This window comes from Phaethon aethereus, assembly GCF_964289735.1.
Source record: "Phaethon aethereus genome assembly, chromosome: 1".
Lineage (NCBI taxonomy): Eukaryota > Metazoa > Chordata > Aves > Phaethontiformes > Phaethontidae > Phaethon > Phaethon aethereus.
The window spans coordinates 147,917,722-147,938,725 of record NC_138575.1 but is presented as its reverse complement, the minus strand read 5'-3'; the positions used below and the strand labels follow the sequence as shown (position 1 = coordinate 147,938,725).

At 40.9% G+C, this 21,004-nt stretch overlaps 1 protein-coding gene across 1 annotated transcript in view; it reads right to left on the bottom strand.

Moving 5' to 3' along the window:
- Nucleotides 1-213: 213 nt before the first annotated feature.
- The window catches only part of TMEM131 (transmembrane protein 131), a gene marked incomplete at both ends in the record, with an annotated part of 103,042 nt that continues 82,251 nt past the window's right edge, over nt 214-21,004 (bottom strand). The window contains 13 exons of the mRNA XM_082014307.1: nt 214-507; nt 3,906-4,069; nt 4,947-5,044; nt 6,217-6,313; nt 6,412-6,533; nt 6,863-7,037; nt 7,800-7,958; nt 8,108-8,232; nt 9,659-9,786; nt 10,957-11,132; nt 15,245-15,840; nt 16,420-16,578; nt 20,059-20,244. Coding sequence (XP_081870433.1) covers nt 214-507; nt 3,906-4,069; nt 4,947-5,044; nt 6,217-6,313; nt 6,412-6,533; nt 6,863-7,037; nt 7,800-7,958; nt 8,108-8,232; nt 9,659-9,786; nt 10,957-11,132; nt 15,245-15,840; nt 16,420-16,578; nt 20,059-20,244 — 2,479 coding nt within the window. The remainder of the gene's footprint in view (nt 508-3,905; nt 4,070-4,946; nt 5,045-6,216; nt 6,314-6,411; nt 6,534-6,862; nt 7,038-7,799; nt 7,959-8,107; nt 8,233-9,658; nt 9,787-10,956; nt 11,133-15,244; nt 15,841-16,419; nt 16,579-20,058; nt 20,245-21,004) is intronic.

Sequence of the window (21,004 nt, the reverse complement as noted above, 5' to 3'; positions counted from 1 at the left end):
CCGAGACTTTTTCAAGCTTATCTGCAGTCTCACACTACCATATTGCAGGACAGACTTTAAAAAGGAGCAAGTGATGAAAGCATGACTGGGGGCAAGGCTGGGGGGCGGGGGAATAAAAATGCAATGACCAGCAACGCCTGAAAATGATGTTTCAAAAATTTGCATTCAGAATTGTATCATGACTTGATAAGAGTTCTTTCCTTTTGCTTAACTTCAGTTTTCATGAGGATAGTGTGAATTAGACCAAGGATCTGAACTTCTTCTTCCAATTGTTGGGCTCCAAATTCTCCAAGGATTGTAGGTCTGTCCCATGTCTTCAGCAGGGTTGGCAACGGTGGCAGCAGCGGGCGGAGGAGGTGCAGCGGAGTTTTCACTACCCATGAGATCAATGCCTGACAGCGCGTTTGTTGGAGTGGTGAAGGGAAGGCCACTGTTGAGGTTACTTGACCAAATGGAACTGCTGAATGGAGTGGTGGACCACAGGCCACTTGGGTTGCCAAGGATCGACTGCAGTAAAGATAGAGACAGGTAAGTAGCAGTTCAGTAACCTCTATTTTCACTTTGTTTACAGCCGCCCTGAAAGAAAAAGTGATCTAAGAAGCAGCAAGGCTGCTGCGGAACCTGTTCCATCTTCACTGCAACATGGGGTTTTCAACTCCCTTTGCTAGAGCTTGTCCAGAGGAACCACACTGCTAACAGTCACCAAAGGCATCTGGTAACTGAAGGGGCTGCAGAGTGCAATTGCATTGCAGGCTTTTAAGCTGTTTTCGTTTGAGCTTATACATCCCTGTACCATTACTAATTTAAGCACTAGTAGTATTCAAGATTTAACACACAAGGGCAAAAAAGCTCAAGCTTAATTAAACTAGTTAGAATGAGGCAGATAAACATGGTTCAAGTCTCAAAAAACCAACAAAATACAAGTTGTAATGGAAGCAGCAAAGTCTATTCCTTGATCCTTTTTTGGCTGTCTGCAAACTTATCTCCTTGTATTCAGACATGTCTGTTATAAATGGTACATTTTGAATGAACCTACCTGTGTTCAGCCCCCCTGTACCTCCCCATATTCCCAGTACATAACTTTTTTCAAAAATCCAAATCCCATCCAAAATTTCTCCAGATGAAGGTAGAGGGGATTGGAGATCTGGCCATTTGTCATGGAGTTCCAGTAAGTCTGTCCTGGCTGAAGACATCTGGAAGTCTCTGACAAATGGCCATGGTGCAGATGCAGGTGTGCTGCAACACATCAAAAATACATTTGGGATGCACAGGACAGGTACAGCAAGCAGAAGTGAGCAAGGCCCAGGTTTTGTCAACTGTTTATTATTAAAGCCCAAACAGTAGCAAGCAACAAGCAGCGGAATCTAACCCCTGGTGTGGTGGAAAGTGATACCCGGAAGCAGCCAGAGATGGAGACGAGGAAGGTTAGCGTAACTTTCATGCTAATATTAGCACAGAACCTGCTACATGTAGGCTTAACACACTACACACCTCAGTGCCAACAGATTTAATGTACATATGCTGTAAATTCAATTTGCATATATACAGTAAACTTGATATATCCAAAAGGCAGTGGACTTGTTCAGTAAGTGCTGTAAGGTACAAACATCCTTATGTTTGGATTTGCTGGGTGGAGATAGGGCACCCCTTCCTAAGATCTCAGCCCTCAGATAACGCACACTAAAGGTTAACCACTATCAGCGTACTCTTCATCTGAAGATTAAAATACAAATCCCTTTAGAAAAGTAAAACAAGATAGAGTCTGAAAATGTCTGCATTGTCTCCCATGGAATGAAGAAGATATGCTCAGTCTAATCATACCTGAAATTGGCTGGACACCCCCATGTTACCAAAAGGTTGGCATCAAGGGCTGGGCAGGAGGTCTGAGCATACTCGGGGGTTAACCGGGCCAGCGCTGGGGTTCTACAATGTCAGTGAGAAGTTGTAACAAACTAGGGTCACCATTTATTACTGTTATGTAACCAAACAGTTATATTTAAGCTAAAGAAGCATTAGACTATGAAGCCTACAGCAGGAAACACTCGTTCTGCTGCTCAGACACCAACCCTAGCACACTAAAAGTCCACCCTGTTTCCTGCCGTGGGCCAGAGCCAGGAACTATTCCTACCTGTCCCCAAAACACTTGGGACAACCTGACAAAAAGGCAATTGCTCATAAAGTAGAAGCAACCTGGAAAGGAGGGGCAGAGAAGAGCACCTTAGATCAGACTGCTGCTCCCTTTCAAGGCTGGTGCAGGGAGGTACAAAGTTGCCATCAGACAGAACTACACGCAGGGGAATGGAGGAAACAGGAATAAGTGACTCTGGTTAGAAAGAAACTTGGGTAGAAGCATCAGCAATGCAGCAAGGCCTGAGGGGAGACAGGACCCAGAAGTCAAATTCTATTTAGTACAGAAGGAAAGGAGTCACACATAAAATGGGAAAACAAGGAATAAGCAAGGAGGATGATCAAAATCAACTCCCCAGAAACCTTCCTAGAAAAGAAGGTAATGCAGAAATCACTATATAAGGGCTGTTTGCAAGAACAGCTTTGACTCTTGTTCCAGAAAGGAGAAGATGGGGCCCTTGCCTGGTACCTGCTCTCTTATCTAGCACTTAGAGCAAGGGGGCTCAGTGACAGGGATAGCCAAGTTTTCCTGTTTTCCTGGCACACCATAAGCACTTGGGGGAAAAAAAAAAATCATTATCATTAAAAAGGCTTTGAACATTTCAGTGTTTGCTGCTGCTCGTTTATTAAGTGATCTTCTCCTTGAATAAGGTCCTAAAATGACTTTATTTTCCCAAAATCAAAGTATTTAAAGGGAAAGACTGACAATTTTTCTATACTATTTGTCTGGCTTCTGTCTTGACACTTTCTGAAGCACACTCCCAAGTATTTTTCAGAAGCAGCCAGGAAATAGTTTAGGAGCCAGAGAGATTGTTCTGGTTGTCCTCAATCCCTCCTATCAAAAGCTGAGAAATCTGCCCTCTGTGTGACCAAAACCCAAAAGTCTCTGTAACCACATGACAAAGGCGTGATCTGTGAGTGTGTGTCTATAAGATGCTGTGTGACCTTCTTTGGCTTCCCCTGCCCCCTGCCTTCCCCCACTCCATCTGAACTGCTACCAGGTGAAGTAAACACTGCCTCTTACTCAGTACAGAACCATTTTCAGAAGACAAGATGAAGAACGATTTCAGCTGGCACTGAAGACAGCTGTTGCAGTGTAAGTTTTATTCTGACACATAGAGAGGCACAAGGACGAGAGCACAGTGCTACGTAAAAGTTGGGCTTTTTCTTCTTCTTTGGCTATATTCAAGATCTCCATCAACATTAGTTGTCAGTTTAAAGGCTTCACTGTATGCACAGTCTAAAGTGTTTTTTCCTAAGCTGAAAAGAATACATTTGAGGTTTTTTACTCTTAGGTAAGTTTTTTTTTTTTGACCTTTTGTTAATTTACAAGTAGGTGCAACACTGGACTTGAGAAGCAGAATCAAAACTTGAAAGTTATCGTATTGACGACTTTGCAATTGTCCATCAAACTGGAAGTGATAGAGGCAGTGTCCAGCCATGGCGTAGGAGCAGAACAGCTCTTTCCACAATCCTGAAGCACAAAAGTGTGTTCCATTCCCATGTAAGTGCTGCAAGATGCTCTTGTGAGAGTTATTTTTATTGTGAAACAACTTACATGGATTAATCATCCGCAAGCGAGTGCACTAAGCACTCTTTGTCCAACAGCCATTTCAACTTGACTACACAGGAAGAGGAATACATATAGCTTCCCTTTTCCTTTATTCTTCTGTTGATTTTTGTTCACCCAAATTTAAAAATCCTCTAAATGATATTAGACGGGAGATACAGAACAGGTTGGTAACAGTCATAAAGCTGTATTTGGACTGAACACTTACTGCAGTTGTATGAGTTGGGGAACTCGAGCTTGTTGGCCAGGAGGGTACAGAATCTGTAGCTGAAGGATCCCAGATGGATGATGGAACATTATTGAATTCACTCCAGTTCCTCTGAACATCCTGCCCATAAGCAGATCGAGCTAAACCAAGTTTGCTAAAAACCTCTAAAAAGAAAATGGAAAAAACGTGAGTACATTCCTCTGCCGCTTTTTCCAAGAACCACAGCAGACTAATACTCCTGATAATAATTTCACATATTTTTCTAGCAGGTCCTGCTGCAGTGCAAGAACTGAGATTAGAAAAGGTGACAGAGTGATACAGATCTCACCTCACGTGCCCTACATCCGACAGTGGCTAGTTAGAAAGTTAGAATCATGGCTATAGTAAGGAAAAAAGTTATCTGCTTACTGTGAATAATTCAGTATAATGATAATTATAATTCAGATCATTCAGTATCAGCCTGTGGGATTTGTTTGGTTCCTGGTATTATTTACCCAAAAGCAAACAGTCAGGGAGCCAGGCAGAAGCTTGGCAATACTGAGAGCCCTCGCAGTTCCTCGTAAGAAGTTAACTGCAGGTGGAGTAAGCGACCCAGCTGATGGAGCCTCTTATAATCGCAGCACTTGTTTGCTTTGCAGCACTCCCTTCCCAGGTAATTCCTGGTACCGGAGGCAGCAGTGGCTGTGCCCCAGCCCAGTCCGCCTCTCTGCTATGAGGAGGAGAGGGCAGCACCAGCACTCAGGGTTCACCTGGTCCCCACACACATGGAGGGAGCGAAGACTAAGGAAAAAACCAAGTATCAAGAAATTTTACTGAAACTGAGAAACTTCAAAAAACAGGTGTTTCCAGCCCAACAAGCACTCTTAAGAGTTTCCACTCTCTCTGGGCTGAAACACAGAATACACCACTGAATTTTTAACACGCTTTCCTGTGTAGTCACCCTTTTGCGGGGCACGGATGGGAGCAGTGCCTGCAGAATGGAGACACCCCATTTCTTTACTGGTATTTGAATATGGAAAATATTTGAAAACAAAAACTCACCTCCAGTTAAGTTAAAAGAATGTCCAAATGCAGAGAATGAGTTGAGAGGTGTGAAGTCAGGACTGCTGGGATTGCTGATAGGACTCCACAAGCCTGAACTAAATATTATGGAGTAATGGGAAAGCAATCCGCAACTCATTAACACAGTACTACCAACAATATTGACTTATTAATCTATAGACAAATATATAAAATATATACATACAAACATATGTATGTACGTACATATATACATATGTATTTGTAATAATATATATATAAAAAAATCATGATCAAGAGTTAGGAAATTAGCTTATTTTTATAGATTTCAATGAAATACCATTTTCCAGTGTATACATCTAGTTTGGTGTGACGCACTGCTCTACGTATAAGGCTCTTTAACTCGTAGACTGAGCTCCAACACAAACCTGAGTAGCTCTTTTGCTCAGTTTTTCAGAACATGTATAGGGCCTGAGCCACAGCACAGGTTTTTTGACAAGCAGATACAATGTAGAGCGACTCAGAAGGGATACAAGTGCTCACGCTCTAGTTTGTGGACAAGCTTCTCCAAAATACAGATGAGTTAACTGGAACCAGTGATAAAACATTTACAGAAACCAGTCAAAACCCCACCCACAAACTTTGCTCAGAAAAGCAATTCCTTTGTGTACTGAAACTTGAATTCAAGTCTCTTTCCTATTCTAGAAAGGTTACCAGACACTCACTGCTTTTTTGCAAGACACACGTGCACTGCCAAAACATGTCAGAAAAGACAGCATGCCTTAGGGAACACCACTGAGCGCAGCTGTATTCTACTCCTCATAACGAAAAGCCCAGTGATCCTTCTGGTCTCGGTGTTAAAACTGGGAGTAAAAGATAGTGCTGTACAGCAAGATAATCTGCCTGTAAACTCTTTCAAGTGACCTTGGTTCACACACCTCAGTCCTGAAAGAGCCAAACTTATTTCTCATTGTTTGGATGCCCGGGGAACGCAAGATTGTGGATTTACTGAGAATGAGGGGGAGAAAGTCCCCAGCACATCCAGAACATCCTTCTGTCTACTTCTGGGTCACTCATAAGTTGTGAATTTTTTTTGCAAGGTGAGAGAGGCTGTGCCCAGGCTTTAAAAACCAGTTTTTTAAAAAAACAAAAAAACAAAAGGGAAAAAAAAGAATAATAATAAAAAAAAGGAATCAGAATGAATTCTGTCACTACCTTCAAAGTGCCAGTAACAGCTTACAGACTTCTTTTCTAGGGGCCTAGGTATTTGCCTAAAATTAATAAAAGTTACCTGTCAGAGCCATCACTGTCAACAGCTGTGTGGGAAACGCTGATATTGCTGGAAACATCCGTCTTGCTTAGAGAAACCTTTGGTAAACCACTGCCACCTGCAAGCATATGTATATATAAAAATGAGTAAAATAAGAAAACACCAAAATAACAGAATATTTGAGAAATATTTAGAACTCCAAACTGGTTCTAGTACCTGGGCTCTTGTCATAACCCGCAGCTACAGCAGCAAAAGTGGGGTTACCATTCCTGCCTGGAAGAGAAGCTGCCTTTGCCAGCTTATGTTTGGTACCATTAGGCTGCTTGCTTTTCGTTTCACTTAAAGGAGAGGAGGAAAAAAAAACAAGAGAGTAAGGTTTTGGACTTCAGCAGTTTGACAAAAACAGCAGCAATTTAAGCTAGCATTCATGAACATGTTAGCAACAGCTGAACAGTTCATGTAATTCCACATTTTTCCAATCTACCAAGTTGTAAGAAACCCCAGAAAAATTTAAACAGCAGGGTAGGATATGCACAGTAGTATCTGCAAAAAAGCTGTTTCCATGGGAAGAGGGTCTGAGAAGAGGGAGATGCACTGTATGAAGCACATAGGTTCCACAAGCGTTCTGTGCTTGGGACATTGATAGGAGGTACAGATTTGGACTCACTTGCTGCAGCTGCTGTTCACAATGCTGCTGTAAGTGCCTCCTCGTGGCCCAAAAGCAAACGATGCGGGAGGAGGAGGAGGAGATGGAGAGGCGGGTGTCGGCGAGGGCTGTCGTTGTTTCAGGAAAGCATCTGCGTTCAGGGTTTGCAGAGAGAGTTTATAAAGGTTGTCCGTAGCTATAAAGAGAAACACAAAACACCTTCCTGTAATGTTTACTTTAAGACAAAGGCTTCTCAAACTTCTGCTATCCTTTCTGTTCAAATTGAGGCACATTATGACAAAGGCTGTTCCCAGCGATTGAAGTAGTAGCTCCTTCTCTACATTCACCTATCATTAAGTCAGGTTTACTACCTATTTTCTAAGACACTGTATTGCAGTATAAGCACCAAGATAAACTGATTTGTACATAAGAAAGAACCTAAGTGAGCACTGTGGATGACTTTGTGTTCGCCTGCAACCGAGAGCAAGGCGAGCCGGTGTCCACACAAGGGACTTAACAACACAACCAAAAAGCTTCTAACAGTGCCCCATGCCAACCATTGCATTAAGGCCTTTTCAGTGTTCACTCTCAAGGACAAATCGTAGTTTCAACTTTGGCTGCAGCAGACTTGACCTTGAGGTTCACACAAAACCCCATCTGTTGTAGAAAATACATTTTGCTTGGGAGTGGTAATTCTCATTTCCTCAATTTCCCCAGCAGCTTCTGAGTCCTGTTCATCACCAAAGAACTGTGGAATGGTCCGCATTTTGCCCATGCGGTTTTCAAACCTCCCAGATTGCACCAGGTGCTATCAATGGAGGCCTACAGCAGAAAATGCGAGCACAGCTACGCAGCAAAAAAAAAAAAAAAAGACAGGAAGATCTATAAACAAGACCAAGCCTACCTACAGCTATTCATTGTGGAAGAGTAATTCTGTCATCCTCTAGTGATTACTTACAGCTGTCAGCTTTGTGAAGAGGCACTGAGTCCCACTCTGGTGGTGGAGAATCCTTTTCCCCTTCTGAGCTGCTGGTGTTTCCTAGCTCCGGTCCAGAACCACTGGGGAGAAATTTTGCTAATACTGATGGCCTGTTCTCCATTAGCTTACTGTTTGGACCTATTAAAACAAAAGAAGAAAAGCAAGTCCATGGATAGTAAATCAAACAGCTTTCTTCTCACACCAGACTTAGAATTAAACACTCAAGAGGGGATACAAACAACCAAATAAAGCTCCCGAGGTATTTATAAAAAATAGCCCCACACTACCTCTCGTTTTGGGGAGGTTTCTTGATTTAGACACATTCGTCAAAAGGTGCTGTGTAGGTATCTTGGATGGAAAGGTTTTGCGCTGCTTGTTTTCCAGCGGGGGAGTATAAGACAGTTCCAAGGAACTAAATGAAAACAGAGATCCATTTTTAAGCTCTCTAAAGTGCTGAAGAGGACTTTTTTTATACACACATATACACACATATATATGCGCCATAGTGTCTTACAAAAGACTGGTCTCCTGTGGCTTTCTTATGTCAAACTTGTGCTCATCTTCAAAGCTATTCATAAGCAGAGTTTTGTATTTCCCCTATATGCAACTCCACCCTTCCTAGCCCTGGCTCATTTTCTACCCACACTGCCGCACACATTTATTAGGGCTCACTCACCTTCCAGGAGCAGCTTTCATCCTGGAGCTCCAGGATTACAAACCTTGCTTAATTATACAGGGGTAAACAAGAGATGGCAACTGCCGTTTTTCTACTCTGCCCCCACACACTCTTGTTAGATCACATTCCCAATATGCTATTGCCCTGAATGTACAGGATCATCTTTTAATCGATGACATAAAACTATTCAAACCCGCCACCAAATTCATTTGGCTATATGTTGTTCTTTTTCTCCAGCTATTTGATAAGTCTCTCAAACTTTCTAGGGAGTAACTATTTTACCTATTTCTTGCAGAAGAATTCCAAACCAGCTCTTACTGTGGCCTCCGAGCACTGTCACATGTAATGAGCTTGTGATTTGTATGATAAAGGAAAGCAGATAATGGTAAGAATAAATAAGATAAGGAGGAGATTTTGTCAGGCAATGTTTTCAGAAATATTTTGAAGAAAATTGATTTATACTAACTACTAATCCCAGCTAGTCTAGTATTAATTACAGCAACAGGGAAAACAAGCCAATAATATACCATGCCTCAGTTTGGTTAAGTTTACTTTTGTGGCACTTGGATGCAGTCTGATTTCAGAATTTCAGAATAATATTTCAGAATGAATTAGATATATTAAGACTAAGGTTCTTCATTTTTCCCCTTTCTATAATCTGCAGTCAACGACCTGCCAGCAAGGGAAAGGCACTGGCAGCAGCAGCAGCAATTGCCCTTAATAACATACCCAAGACCCTGATCTTGATGATGATATGCTCTATGATACAAAAAAGGAAATTGCACGGCTGTAATTTCATCAAGGGCACCTAAAGGCACTCGTCTTAACGCTGACTTACTGTGCTGCCACTAGAAGCTCCTGCAGAAACATTAACCCTATTTTGTGTATGTGATACCTGTTACAAAAAGCTTAACGTTGCTTAACCTGATTTTCTTCTCTGGATTTAGCTCTCGTTTTATTTACACACTGTATTCCCATTAAATAATTTATTACTTATAAGCTTCAGATATTGCCTGATATCAGGACAAGGAAGCTGCTTAAAGGGATCTGCTGTTGGCATTAGGCAGACTGGCAGCCATAACAGTTGAATACAGATTTTTATCAATCTGTCTTCCCTTCAAGCACGATGCCTTCTCTACTAAATAGCCTTTGTTGTGCTTACCTGGTTTTCACATCTATAGGGATTTCTTTCTTGATACTTGTTAGCAGTCTTTTAGTTTTCTGTTTTACTTGTATTATTTCATTTTCAGGTTTTTCTGGTATAACTTTTCCCTTTTGTTTTTCAGGTTCCTACAAAAGACATTATAACAACATGTTAATATTCATGACAAGTCAAGTCCCTCTTGCATCACAACATACATAGTATAAATAGGGCTGAGGAAAGAATGCTATTTGAAAACGTGCATTTTTGCAGCATAGAACCTATCTTTTTACTACTTAGTGAGTACACCTATAAAACATGGTATCTATTTTTTTTCCTATTTGGAGAAGTAGAAATCGAAATACCTAGCAAATTAATGTGCTTCAAGTAGATCAGATGTTTGCAAATACACAGCTCCTCAGGCCATGGCCTCTCAGTCTACGTATCTACGTACTGAGACCTGTACTGCATCTATCCCAGGCCCAGGCCATATACTATCAAGTGCACTATACAGTGTAGAAGTATACTATACTATCAAATAGACATCCTGAAAAATCAAAGGTGATTTTCAAATGAAAACTTTACTAAACTGTAGCTTTTAAAATATATTACACTTATTTATCTTCTTTTTTTCCCCCCCAGCTAGAATCCATATCTTTTCCAAAGTTCAAATTTAAGACTTGTCAAAATTTAGGCTTGGTTTTCTTCTCTCTGCGATTACCTTCACTTTGTTTGGTTCCCTAGCACATGGAATATTTTAGGACATAAATATTTAAGACAACCCGACCACTACACAAATTGTTAGGGCTTTAGTTTATTACCTAGAAGCATGTAAGCAAAATGAGTAAAATAAAGGTAGGGGTATTGTCAAAGGTAATTAAGTTAACTACCTGCTGGCAAGTTACCACCAGCAAACTGGCCCTTTGTAACTGATGAAATGCGTGGTTTTAGCATACACCTTAATCATCGAGTAAAATTAGTGTCCATACTTTGGCATTTTATTCTGCAAGTGGAATAGGCTAGGAGTGTGCAGACACATTCACCACAACGCTGCTGACAACCGGCGGCTTATTCAAGCCACAGTCACTCAGGCACTCTCAGTCCAGAGACTACATGATTCAAGCATGTTCACACTCACAGAGGAGCAAACTTAATTGAGAAGAAGTGAAGGCAAGGACTGGGAAAGATGGTTTTTAATTAACATTCTTCCTTTGTTAGGTATTACAGTATATGGAAGCTGGGGGTGGGGGAAGAGACTGTACTTCTAACGGGCGACCCACCAGCTACACAAGAGCTGCCTTTTATGAGCAGGGTCGTACCTCTTTGACAAGTGGTTCTGTATCTGGGTTGGAGGTTTCGGTTGTGGTTGAAGAACTGTCATCATCTGCCAAAGAGTCTTTCAGTTCATCCTCCTGTTGCTTTCCTTTCCCTCTTCTGTCCTTTTCTTCCCGCTTCTTCTGCGGCTTAGCCTTGCGCTGAAGTATTTTCCCTTTCCCTAGGAAGATACGGATGCTTCAGATTCCCAGGAGCAGTACTCAGAGATGGGCTAGTTCATGTTGGAGGTGAACCTACATGACTAAGCCTCTGAAGTTTGTTGTCCATTATGATACACCAACCGTTTGCAGCCCCTTCACACCAAATGTGAGCAAAAGCATCAAACCTGAAGAACCCTGATCTCTACCGTCCTATTCATGCTCCTGAGCCCCACATCCCTCGCCTCTCTGTAGACGATGGACATCTGGCTATCTACAATTCTTCTTCACTATGTTCCTGGCATTCCTTTCAAGCACCTTAGAATCCGATTTGGCAGTTTAACCGCGTAAGACTAAATTTACACATGAACTTCAGAAGGTAGTACAAGCTTTATCATCCAAGCAAATGAAGAACAGAAATGAGTAGCAGTGCTTGTCAGTTAACAAAACAAAACAAAACAACTTGCAGTAAGACTAGAGCAGATGAAAAAAATCACTAATAGCATTCGTCTAGCAAAGATGTAAAAAACCACAACCTCCAAAACCTGAAAATCTCACACGGAAGTATACTTTCTCCCTTAACATATTTTATTCTTTTGTCATGTACTATTTAAGAGGGATGATGAAGCTGACTGTGAAACAGTTTGGCTTGATGCATTAAAATGTTATTGCATCTCAAAGTAGGGAAAACAATGCATTAAACACTCCAGGGGATATTTAATAATTTTTTTAAGCAATCCACATATGAATAAATAATACTACTTGAACAATTGGTTATGTTTTTCCTGCAATTTCTACAGGCTAACTGAAATGTAGCATAGTCTAAGTTCAAAATGTAGAGGTTTAAGAACCTTCAAAAATCAAGCCAGAGGTCTTGGCTTGCAAAATAAACAGGATTAGGCTGCTGGGGAGTAAAAAAGCTATCAAAAAAAGCATCGATACAGAGAAACTGTGCGTGCACATGTGTGGAGTCATCATCATCTTACCATCGCCTCTTGTTATTCTCGTACAGGACAAGAGCATTCACAACATACTTAGGTCTTTCATTAGGTGGAATACGCCTTTACCAACAAGATCTTTCTTAGATACTGCCCTTCAAACTAAACGTTCTCATTTATAATCCACACTGTGCCTGCATACAGCTTCCACGATGGACTTAATAGTTCACTCAAGTAAAGACTCAATCAACCTGTGCCAAATAAGTGGATTCAGCCCCTTCTGGGATTTGTACCAGCTCAAGTTGGAACTGAGTCTGGCAGCAGGATGACTGCTGTCGTATTTCATTTGGCAAAATGTCCCTCAGGGAAAGTTTGTACCAAAACATAAATCTGCCTTCAGTATTTTGGCAAATACCAGATACATATCAAAGGGCGGTGCCTTCAAACTGTGTTTCTTTCAGACTTAATGTTTGCAGTATCAAGAACAAGAAGAATATTGGAGATAAAATATTCTTTTTAGTGTGAATACAAATAGAAGTGTAAATACAAGCAGGTCTTTGTATGGAAATTTTCTAAAGGACATCCCCCAGCTTATTGGGGGTATTCTTGTTTTGCCTCAGAAGGCCTCATTCTAAGATTTGCTTCAAGTTTAGTCTACATTCACGATTGCTAAACAGTTCAATGTTCATTATTAGAAAAATCTATTTAAAATGTTATCATGACATAAAAATATAATGTAAAGCAGCTGTTTAACAAAAATCTAATGTAGCCTCAGCAGTCTGCTAGGACCCAGGTATTGGGAAGCTGAAATCAAAGACTATAAAGATGGGAATCCTGCACAGGGTTTTACAACAGCCAGTTTTAGCCCAGAAGGTGCTGCTTCTGCAGATGTTCGTGACTAGCTCTAGCTATTTATCTAAAGACAAGTATCAGTATGTGTATATGTAGATCCAGATAGATAACTGAACTTTCCCTATGGTTCTAAAGAGAGCAAATGGAAATAGGAATGTTTTATTTCATGTGCTGAGCTTTCGTGAGTCAAGTTACGGTTTACAGATAATGTGGGAGGGTTTTTTTGTTTGGTTGGTTTTGGTTTGTGTGGGATTTTTTTTTTGTTTTGTTTTGGTTTTTTAACAAAGCTTGTCAAAACAAAAAGTCTACATCCACAAATCTGATTTATTGATCCGAGACAATGAAGAGGTCAAGAAAACTATCTGGACTTCCACTAAAGATAAAGCAATTTCTATATTCTGTATCATAATTTATATTACAATGGCAGATCGAGGTCTCTCTTGAATGCCACATCAAAATATTTTGCTCCATTTTGGGCCATAAAGAAATACCACAGAACTGTTAAGGTTGGAAAAGACCTTTTAAGATCATCAAGTCCAACTGTCAATTGAACACCACCATGCCCACTAAGCCATGTCCCGGAGTGCCACATCCACAAGTTTTTTGAACACTTCCAGTGATGGCGACTCCACCACCTCCCTGGGCAGCCTGTCCCAATGCTTGACCACTCAGTAAAGAAATTTTTCCTAATATCCAGTCTAATTCTCCCCTGGTGCAACTTGAGGCCATTTCCTCCTGCCCTATCACCAGTTACTTGGGAGAAGAGACCAACATCCACCTCACCACAACCCCCTTTCAGGTAGTTGTAGAGAGCGATAAGGTCTCCCCTCAGCCTCCTCTTCTCCAGACTGAACAACCCCAGTTCCCTCAGCTGCTCCTCATAAGACTTGTGCTCCAGACCCCTCACCAGCTTCGTTGCCCTTCTCTGGACATGCTCCAGCACCTCAGCATCCTTCTTGTAGTGAGGGGCCCAAAACTGAACAGAGGATTCGAGGTGCGGCCTCACCAGTGCTGAGTACAGGGGCACAATCACTTCCCTACTCCTGCTGGCCACACTATTTCTGATACAGACGCTGCCTATGAAGCCTGCTTACAGTCGTGGCATTTGCTGGAGTATCATTTAGCCTTTATGAAACTAATACCTGACAAACTGGTCATAATTGTCCTAAGATTAATTCCCCCAACCACATCCCCTTGTCTAAACTAAAACCAAAGAAGCTCAGAAATAGCGTAGCGTATTTCAGCAGGATCCCAAAACCTCTTATCACTTCTGAGTCTCCACTTTGAAAGTGCAGATGCATCATCACATCCATTCAGAACTATTCAGGAACTTTCTGCTCATTAGTACTTAACAGAGTGAAGCCTTCCTCTTTGGTGGTGCGTGATCATCCAGATGCTTCAGGGTTTATATGCCTTTCCACCACTCATCTTTCTAACTTTATCTCTAACAAGCAACCCAGTATCAGTACTTTTTTTGTACAAGGGTGGTGTGAGGGGAAAAAAGTAAAAAATTGCTTAGAAATAAACACATTAAGATTAAATTTATAACCACGTAACTCTGGGACAGAACTGAAATGGCTAATATGAAAAGCATGGTAAGAAGTTCTACTCTAACGAAGTGTTTATGAGAAGGAAAATAACTGACATAAAATTTTAAAAGTCTGAATGTATCTACTGTACGAAACCCAATATGTTATTTTAAGCATTAGACAATCAAAAAGATGCATAAACAATTCAAATGCAGTTCTAACCTCATGCAAAGATGAATGCAACTGATAAACACAGGTGCCGTATATAAATTTTCTGACCACCTGACATCAAGGATTTTCTACAACAACTGCAAGCCTGAACATAAAGAATTCCATTCTCAAACAGTACCGCAGGGGTTTACAGATACCTCTCTCTTCCCCCACTCCCTTTCTTCCCAGCTCAGTTGTTATAATACACTCAAACAGCTTCCTTTTTCTTTCCTCAGCCCCCAGCCCCATGCACAAATGATGGAGGCGGAAGGGATGGATGCTAAGCCAAAGGCAAAGGAGTAGCAACCAACAGCATCTTTCTTCTTCCGAGGGTAAGATGTCTAAATATTCACCCTTGCTTTCATCAAAATGTTCCAAAAATTTTGCAGAAAGAGTCACAATCTAGCATCGTACAGAGAACTTCACTGCCATACAATGAGTAGAGGAAGTGGTCAAGACACAGGCACATACAGTAGGGTAGGGAACAGCTGAGAAGCTATTGCTTTCCACACTATGAAAACATGACCTTTATACTTAATCTTAAGTCTTGTTCTGTGGCTTACATAATGAATCATCCTGTTAAAAAAAAAAGCAGAATCGTGTTACCTTTGTTTTTTGCTAGCGGAGATGGGGGCTGCTCTGTAAACACATCTGGGGAAGGGGATTCTGGGTGGTCAAAGTCTTTTTCCATCGTTTCTATGAGCCCAGTGAGATCTGAATCCTCCGAGCTGTGCCTTCTGCTGCTGGCACATTCGGCATGAGGCGGGCTGAGAAGCGGCAGCTGTGGCAAAGCACTTTCAGTCTGTTGCTCTTGCTGCGGGAGCCCGGATGCTGGGGGTTGCTGGAGGGGCTGCTCTGCCACAGCCGGTGCCTGCTGCGGTGTCAGCTGCTGGTTCTGCCGCGTCCCCTTGGCTCTTTTGCCTGCGGCATGAGTCTGAGATGTGGCACCTGAATCCAAGGTAAAGGGGCCCGCTCTGGTCACTGACTGCATGGAAGCTGCTTGTGCTGAAGTCCTGTTAGGTATGCTTGAACTGGTTTTGGATTTGATGTTTTCAACATCAGGTGCATTTCTATTGCTGTGAAGGTGTGCTGCTGCATTGCATTGTTTATGATTCCCTGCACTGGATCGTGAAGACGAACTGCCCGCTCCATAGATCCCTCTGGATGAACCGTGATTAGAATCTGATCCAAGCGCATTCAAGCTGAAAGAACAAGTGTTTAAATATACTCTACAGGGTCTCCATGCTTCCACGTGAAAAAAGAATCATCATGTGCAAAAGAAACCTTGAACTACATTGTTCTTGGCATATAACCAACAAAACGCCTAAAACTTGTTTGACAAGCGAGTAGCCTTTGCCATGTTCACTTGCTCACTGTACATGGGAACAAAACCACAGTAACACGACAGTCAATATATATGTTAGAGGGAGCGCTGAAAGGAGATTATCTTTTTTAACTTAAGACACCTAAGGTAGGAAGTTCTGGCCTGCAATTTTTCTGCAGTCTATACCTTTCATTTTCAAGAACACTAACTGGAAACTTGGCAGGATTTGGTTTTGACTGGTTGGGGGTTTTCTTTCTTTCTTTTTTTTCCGAAGGACAAATATTCCTCATAAAATCCATCTTTTTATCCAAGCCATCTTTTTATAACTAACTGGGAGGATCTTTATCCATTTACATGTTATAAAGAGCAGCATTACTTTCTTACTGGCCTTATAACTAAAGAAGAAAAAAAAAAAAAAAGGGAAAGCATCCCACAAAAACCCCAAACATATACTTACTTTCCATCAGATGAAATTCCAACTATTCTCCTGAGATCAAGTGGCCTTCCCATATCAAAGGGAGGGTTTGAGGCCTCAAAGGACAAACGTCTTCTAAATGGCTCCCATATTCCTTGAGCTTCTAGATAGGCTGTTCCAATTACCAAGAGAAAGAGTACACTGCAGAGAAGAGAGGCAGTCACCTCAGTATTTCTTAGTTTCAAGCATTTTAAAGTTAATGAATCTGATCACACAAGACAAAGCTGGTATCTTGTACTGAAAAGCTGAAAAGTGCATTCAAACCACAACTTTGCCTGATAGAAATATGAAATACCCAAGTCTGGCATGATAGATACATCACTAATACTGAGAATGGAAGTTAGATGCAAGCCTGACACACTGTTGCCAAGAATATTAGTCAAAGAAAAAAAAAGATACAATTAAAATATTAAAACGGCATCCAAGCGGTCAGCAGCTCTCACAGCTTGTTGGTGCAATTCCATTTTCAGAGCAGAGACCTTCTGTAGAGAACTATACTGCTGCTCAGAGAAGTAAATTTTAAAAGCATTATTTCAAGGAGATTTACAACTAACTGCATCTGCTGCAATACCGTGTTTAGGAGTTCTCCACTTACATAACACACTGCAGTGAACTATATTTTTGAATGAAGCAATAAAACCACTGCAGAGACCTTCACGACAGGGCTATGGATTTCATCTTCTAACAGGTGGGAGTTTCGGGGGGAGGAGACACAATGACAACGACTAAAGCTTGCCTTGCCTATTATACTAGAAAGTTTATAAGAACTTTAAAATAGCAACTGCAGTTTCTGTTCTCTCCCCTGTTCTGACTGCCAGTTTTTCTAAGACAAATGTATGAAAACCGGCACCAATTCACACAAAAGGATGAGATACCTCTTGCTTAATTTTAGCTAAGTAATCTAGTTGAAACATCATTTAAGTTTTAATTGTCACCAAAACCACAAGCAACTCTAGAGACCAGCAGAGCTGGTGATAGCTGGTTATCAGTGCTTTTTTCCCTGCCCTGGGGATTAAAAAGGATTCCAGATGCATAATCAGATGCCAGAAGGTAGGAAAGATAAATTTCATCCAAGGCATTAACAAACAACAGAAAAGTTAAAGAAATAGGGGAATTTTTCAGACAGGCTTACACAACCTCATACTCCAAAGAGTAATGCTTGCCTTGGGTCCCACGCCATCAAAACTGGAATGACTTTTGGGATGTAAGGAATAAAGTATAATCTCTTTCACTTGTTATTGTAATCCATGATGCTATTTCAAAGTTTCACAAGAGTGACACCAACAACAGCACTGCATCTCTATCAACCACCATGGCTGCTACACAAACTTGGGATGGTTTTGGTGGGCTGGGAGGCACTCTTCCCCCTCAGCCCCACAGTACCAATGCTGGGCTCGCAGAGGTTGTACAGGGGAGCCTGCAGTAAAAGGCCACCTTGAGGGCTTCTCCTCCTCTGCCACTCTCTGGGTAAGGACTCTACTCCCTCAACATAAGTCAACTTCAGTGTTTTGATAAACGAATACCATCTTTGAAATGAAAAAGAAGAAAAAAACTAATCATGGTTTGTGTTTTTTTTAACTGTACTTTCTGGTTTTGGTGTGGTGGTGGGAGCAGTGGTGGTTTGGGTTTTTTTTTGCTTTTTAAAAAAATTATTAAAAAAAGAAAAACATAACTAGCCTGAAGTGTTCATGTCATTTAAATTACAAAACAAATTAGTGTGAGGAACACCACACAGTGGGGAGTAACACCATTTAGACAGCCAGGAATGATCTTGGTACATCCCTCTTTCCCCTCATGGTTTTATCCTGGAGCACACATACACCTAGCTGTTAAGTTCTTCATAAAAAGGACTGGCTCCTACGTCATGTTTGTACACACCCTATCAAGATGGACTTCAAAACTTGAGAGTCGCAAGTACAGTAACAATCCAAACCAATAGCGATTTAGGGAAGGCAACAACAAACACCACTTTATTAAAAACATGAACTAGGCAAACTCCTGAAGTTGTTCATTCCGAGAAATTAAGGATACCTTTACAACAGTCTGTAAATACTGTTTTAGTGGCAACTAGCAAACCCCTGTGTGATGGCATCCTAGAAGTTAGAGGCTCTCTGTGCACAGGATCCTTTGAACATTACAAAATGGTTACATTAGGACTCTTCTCTAGTTTGCTGCTAAGAAGGATGTTTTGCACTTGTAGGAAAAAGACATAGTGAGGGAAAGGATTAGTATTCTGTGGACTTCTGCAAAGTCTAGTTCACAAATAAAGTACATATAAAATTATGTACGCAAACTACACTTGTGAGCTGACAAGCATTATCCACTTTGTCAATGAACTAAAGAGAAACTGATCTTATAAATTTCTAGCAAACATATGGAAGAAAACCACTTAAGTACTTACTCAGCATTTTCCTAAGTAATGCAATATGAGTTAGGAAAACAAAATTTCCCAAGTAACAGAAGTTTTCCTGTTGCTTAGGAAAATGCAGTTTCCTAAGTAACACTGCATTACTTCGGCAAGTACTGAAGAATCAGAAAAGAAAATGAAGCAGGCTATAACTTTATCTTCTCTATTTCTTTTATCAATCCTACAAGTAAAGACAGCCCAACCGAGTACTTACATAATACAGTACAGCAAAATGGAAAAGGCATTATCTTAATATGAAAAAGAATGCAGGAACATTACATATCTGGGATAATGCTTTGGATTTGCAGCACACAGAGACCACTTCTTCATCACAGGCATCTACAGCAGCAATCCACCTCACACAAAGATATATGCCTAACGCTAACGAAAAAGGAAAACAGCATTTGTTGTTTGCACTTGCTAACTTGCACCGCTAAGTGTCTATGCTAGGGTTTTCTCTGGATAAAGGCAGTGGGGGAAAGTGTCTCACAACCAAGAGATGATCAGGGGCACACTGTTTATAACCTCAGATTTCAAATAAATATGCTAGGCTAGGAAAACACAATGAAAATTTCAACTCCTGTTTTATTAACGGGTCATAGCTAACACACGTCTGTTTGCTGAGAAAAGAAGTGCATTAATATGCTCCTACATAACCCCCGAGGGTGCCATGTGGCAAACAATGCCCTTCAGCTTCTCAGAAACCCCATTATTAGTATCACCAGTTGTCTGTCACATACAAGTGGCAGCAAAGTTAAATTCATCCAAGGCATCTGCTCAGCTCATTACAGTCACTGCCTCATCTCTCTCTAAAGTGCAACACTCCAGAAGAGTGCTTAAATTTCTGTGGGAATTTACGGTTAGCAGTGCTTTAATATCTCATGTGATTCAAGTCTGGCTTAATTATTTATCACAAACCTACACATTACCAGGGTTAACAGGAGTATGTATCTCACTTAAGGAAGTAGGCCCAAGCAAGAAGTATATTATTTAGTCCTCAGTTTGAGCAGAAAGTCAGTACTCCTCAGCCTTAAACTGCTCACACTCAGCTCACAGTAGCCTGTGTTAAGTTTGTTCTCCTTTTTCACCTCACCCTATGTTATTTTACACCAGTTACTGCACATACTGAATACATACATAACTCTCTGTAGCCTGTATTCCAGCAGTGGTACTTCCTGCACGTATACTGGTAAGAACAAACATATACACGCTACCTCATGATTCCTGAGATGATTATGTACAGTGCCAACTCCCAGTTGGGCCTGGGTAGCGCTTCTGCACATGTTGCTAACATGTGATATGGAAGGGAAGCATTCAAGATAAATATGAATTCAGAGCCTCCCGCGGTGATGAATTTTAATTCACGTATGACTCTGGAAGCAGTGAAGTCAGGTGTAAACCTGAAAACAAAGTAAAGCACATCAGAACTTTTCACATGAACAGCATGAAAGTTTGAGAGAATTTATATTTTTCATAAATTACCCCCCCAACTCCACCAATTACTGCCATGACTGGCACCCCAATATTTATAACAATTAGCCCTAGTAATATGACTAATAATCATCCATGCAATTAGCCTAAAAATACTTATGAGTATCTTTCAAATACCTCAAGATGTGTTTGACTAAGTTCATAAACACCTATGCTTAACACATCTGATACTAGATTACCCTGATACACCGTATGAAGATATAATAACTGAAAGTAAGTTTTGACCAGATCTGTTAAAAGAAAGCTATGAATGCAGTAAAAAAATTAACAGCAGCTGTAAGCAATGGAACTGAACATTATGAGAGCTATAAAGTTTTTAAACATTTCACCTTTAAGTAACAACTGCATGCCTTTTCAAAAACACCACCACTATGTTCCCATCTCATCACAGACTAAGATTGTTGCAGAAATACTAGTGAAGGTTCACTGCCTGCGATGTCTTGTACGTCCTTAGAGAACAGAAGCATCTTCTGAACTTTCTCGATACCATATTCTGAATTGTTAACCTTATACCCAAGCAGTGCTAAAAGATCAGTTTCTGATGCAGAGATCTTTTGCAATGAAAACTGACATAATTAAACAATCATTATCATTAAGGCAATGGACAAAATATGCAAGACTAAAATGCTGTTGTTGTGGTTTAACCCAGCAGGCAGCTAAACACCCACA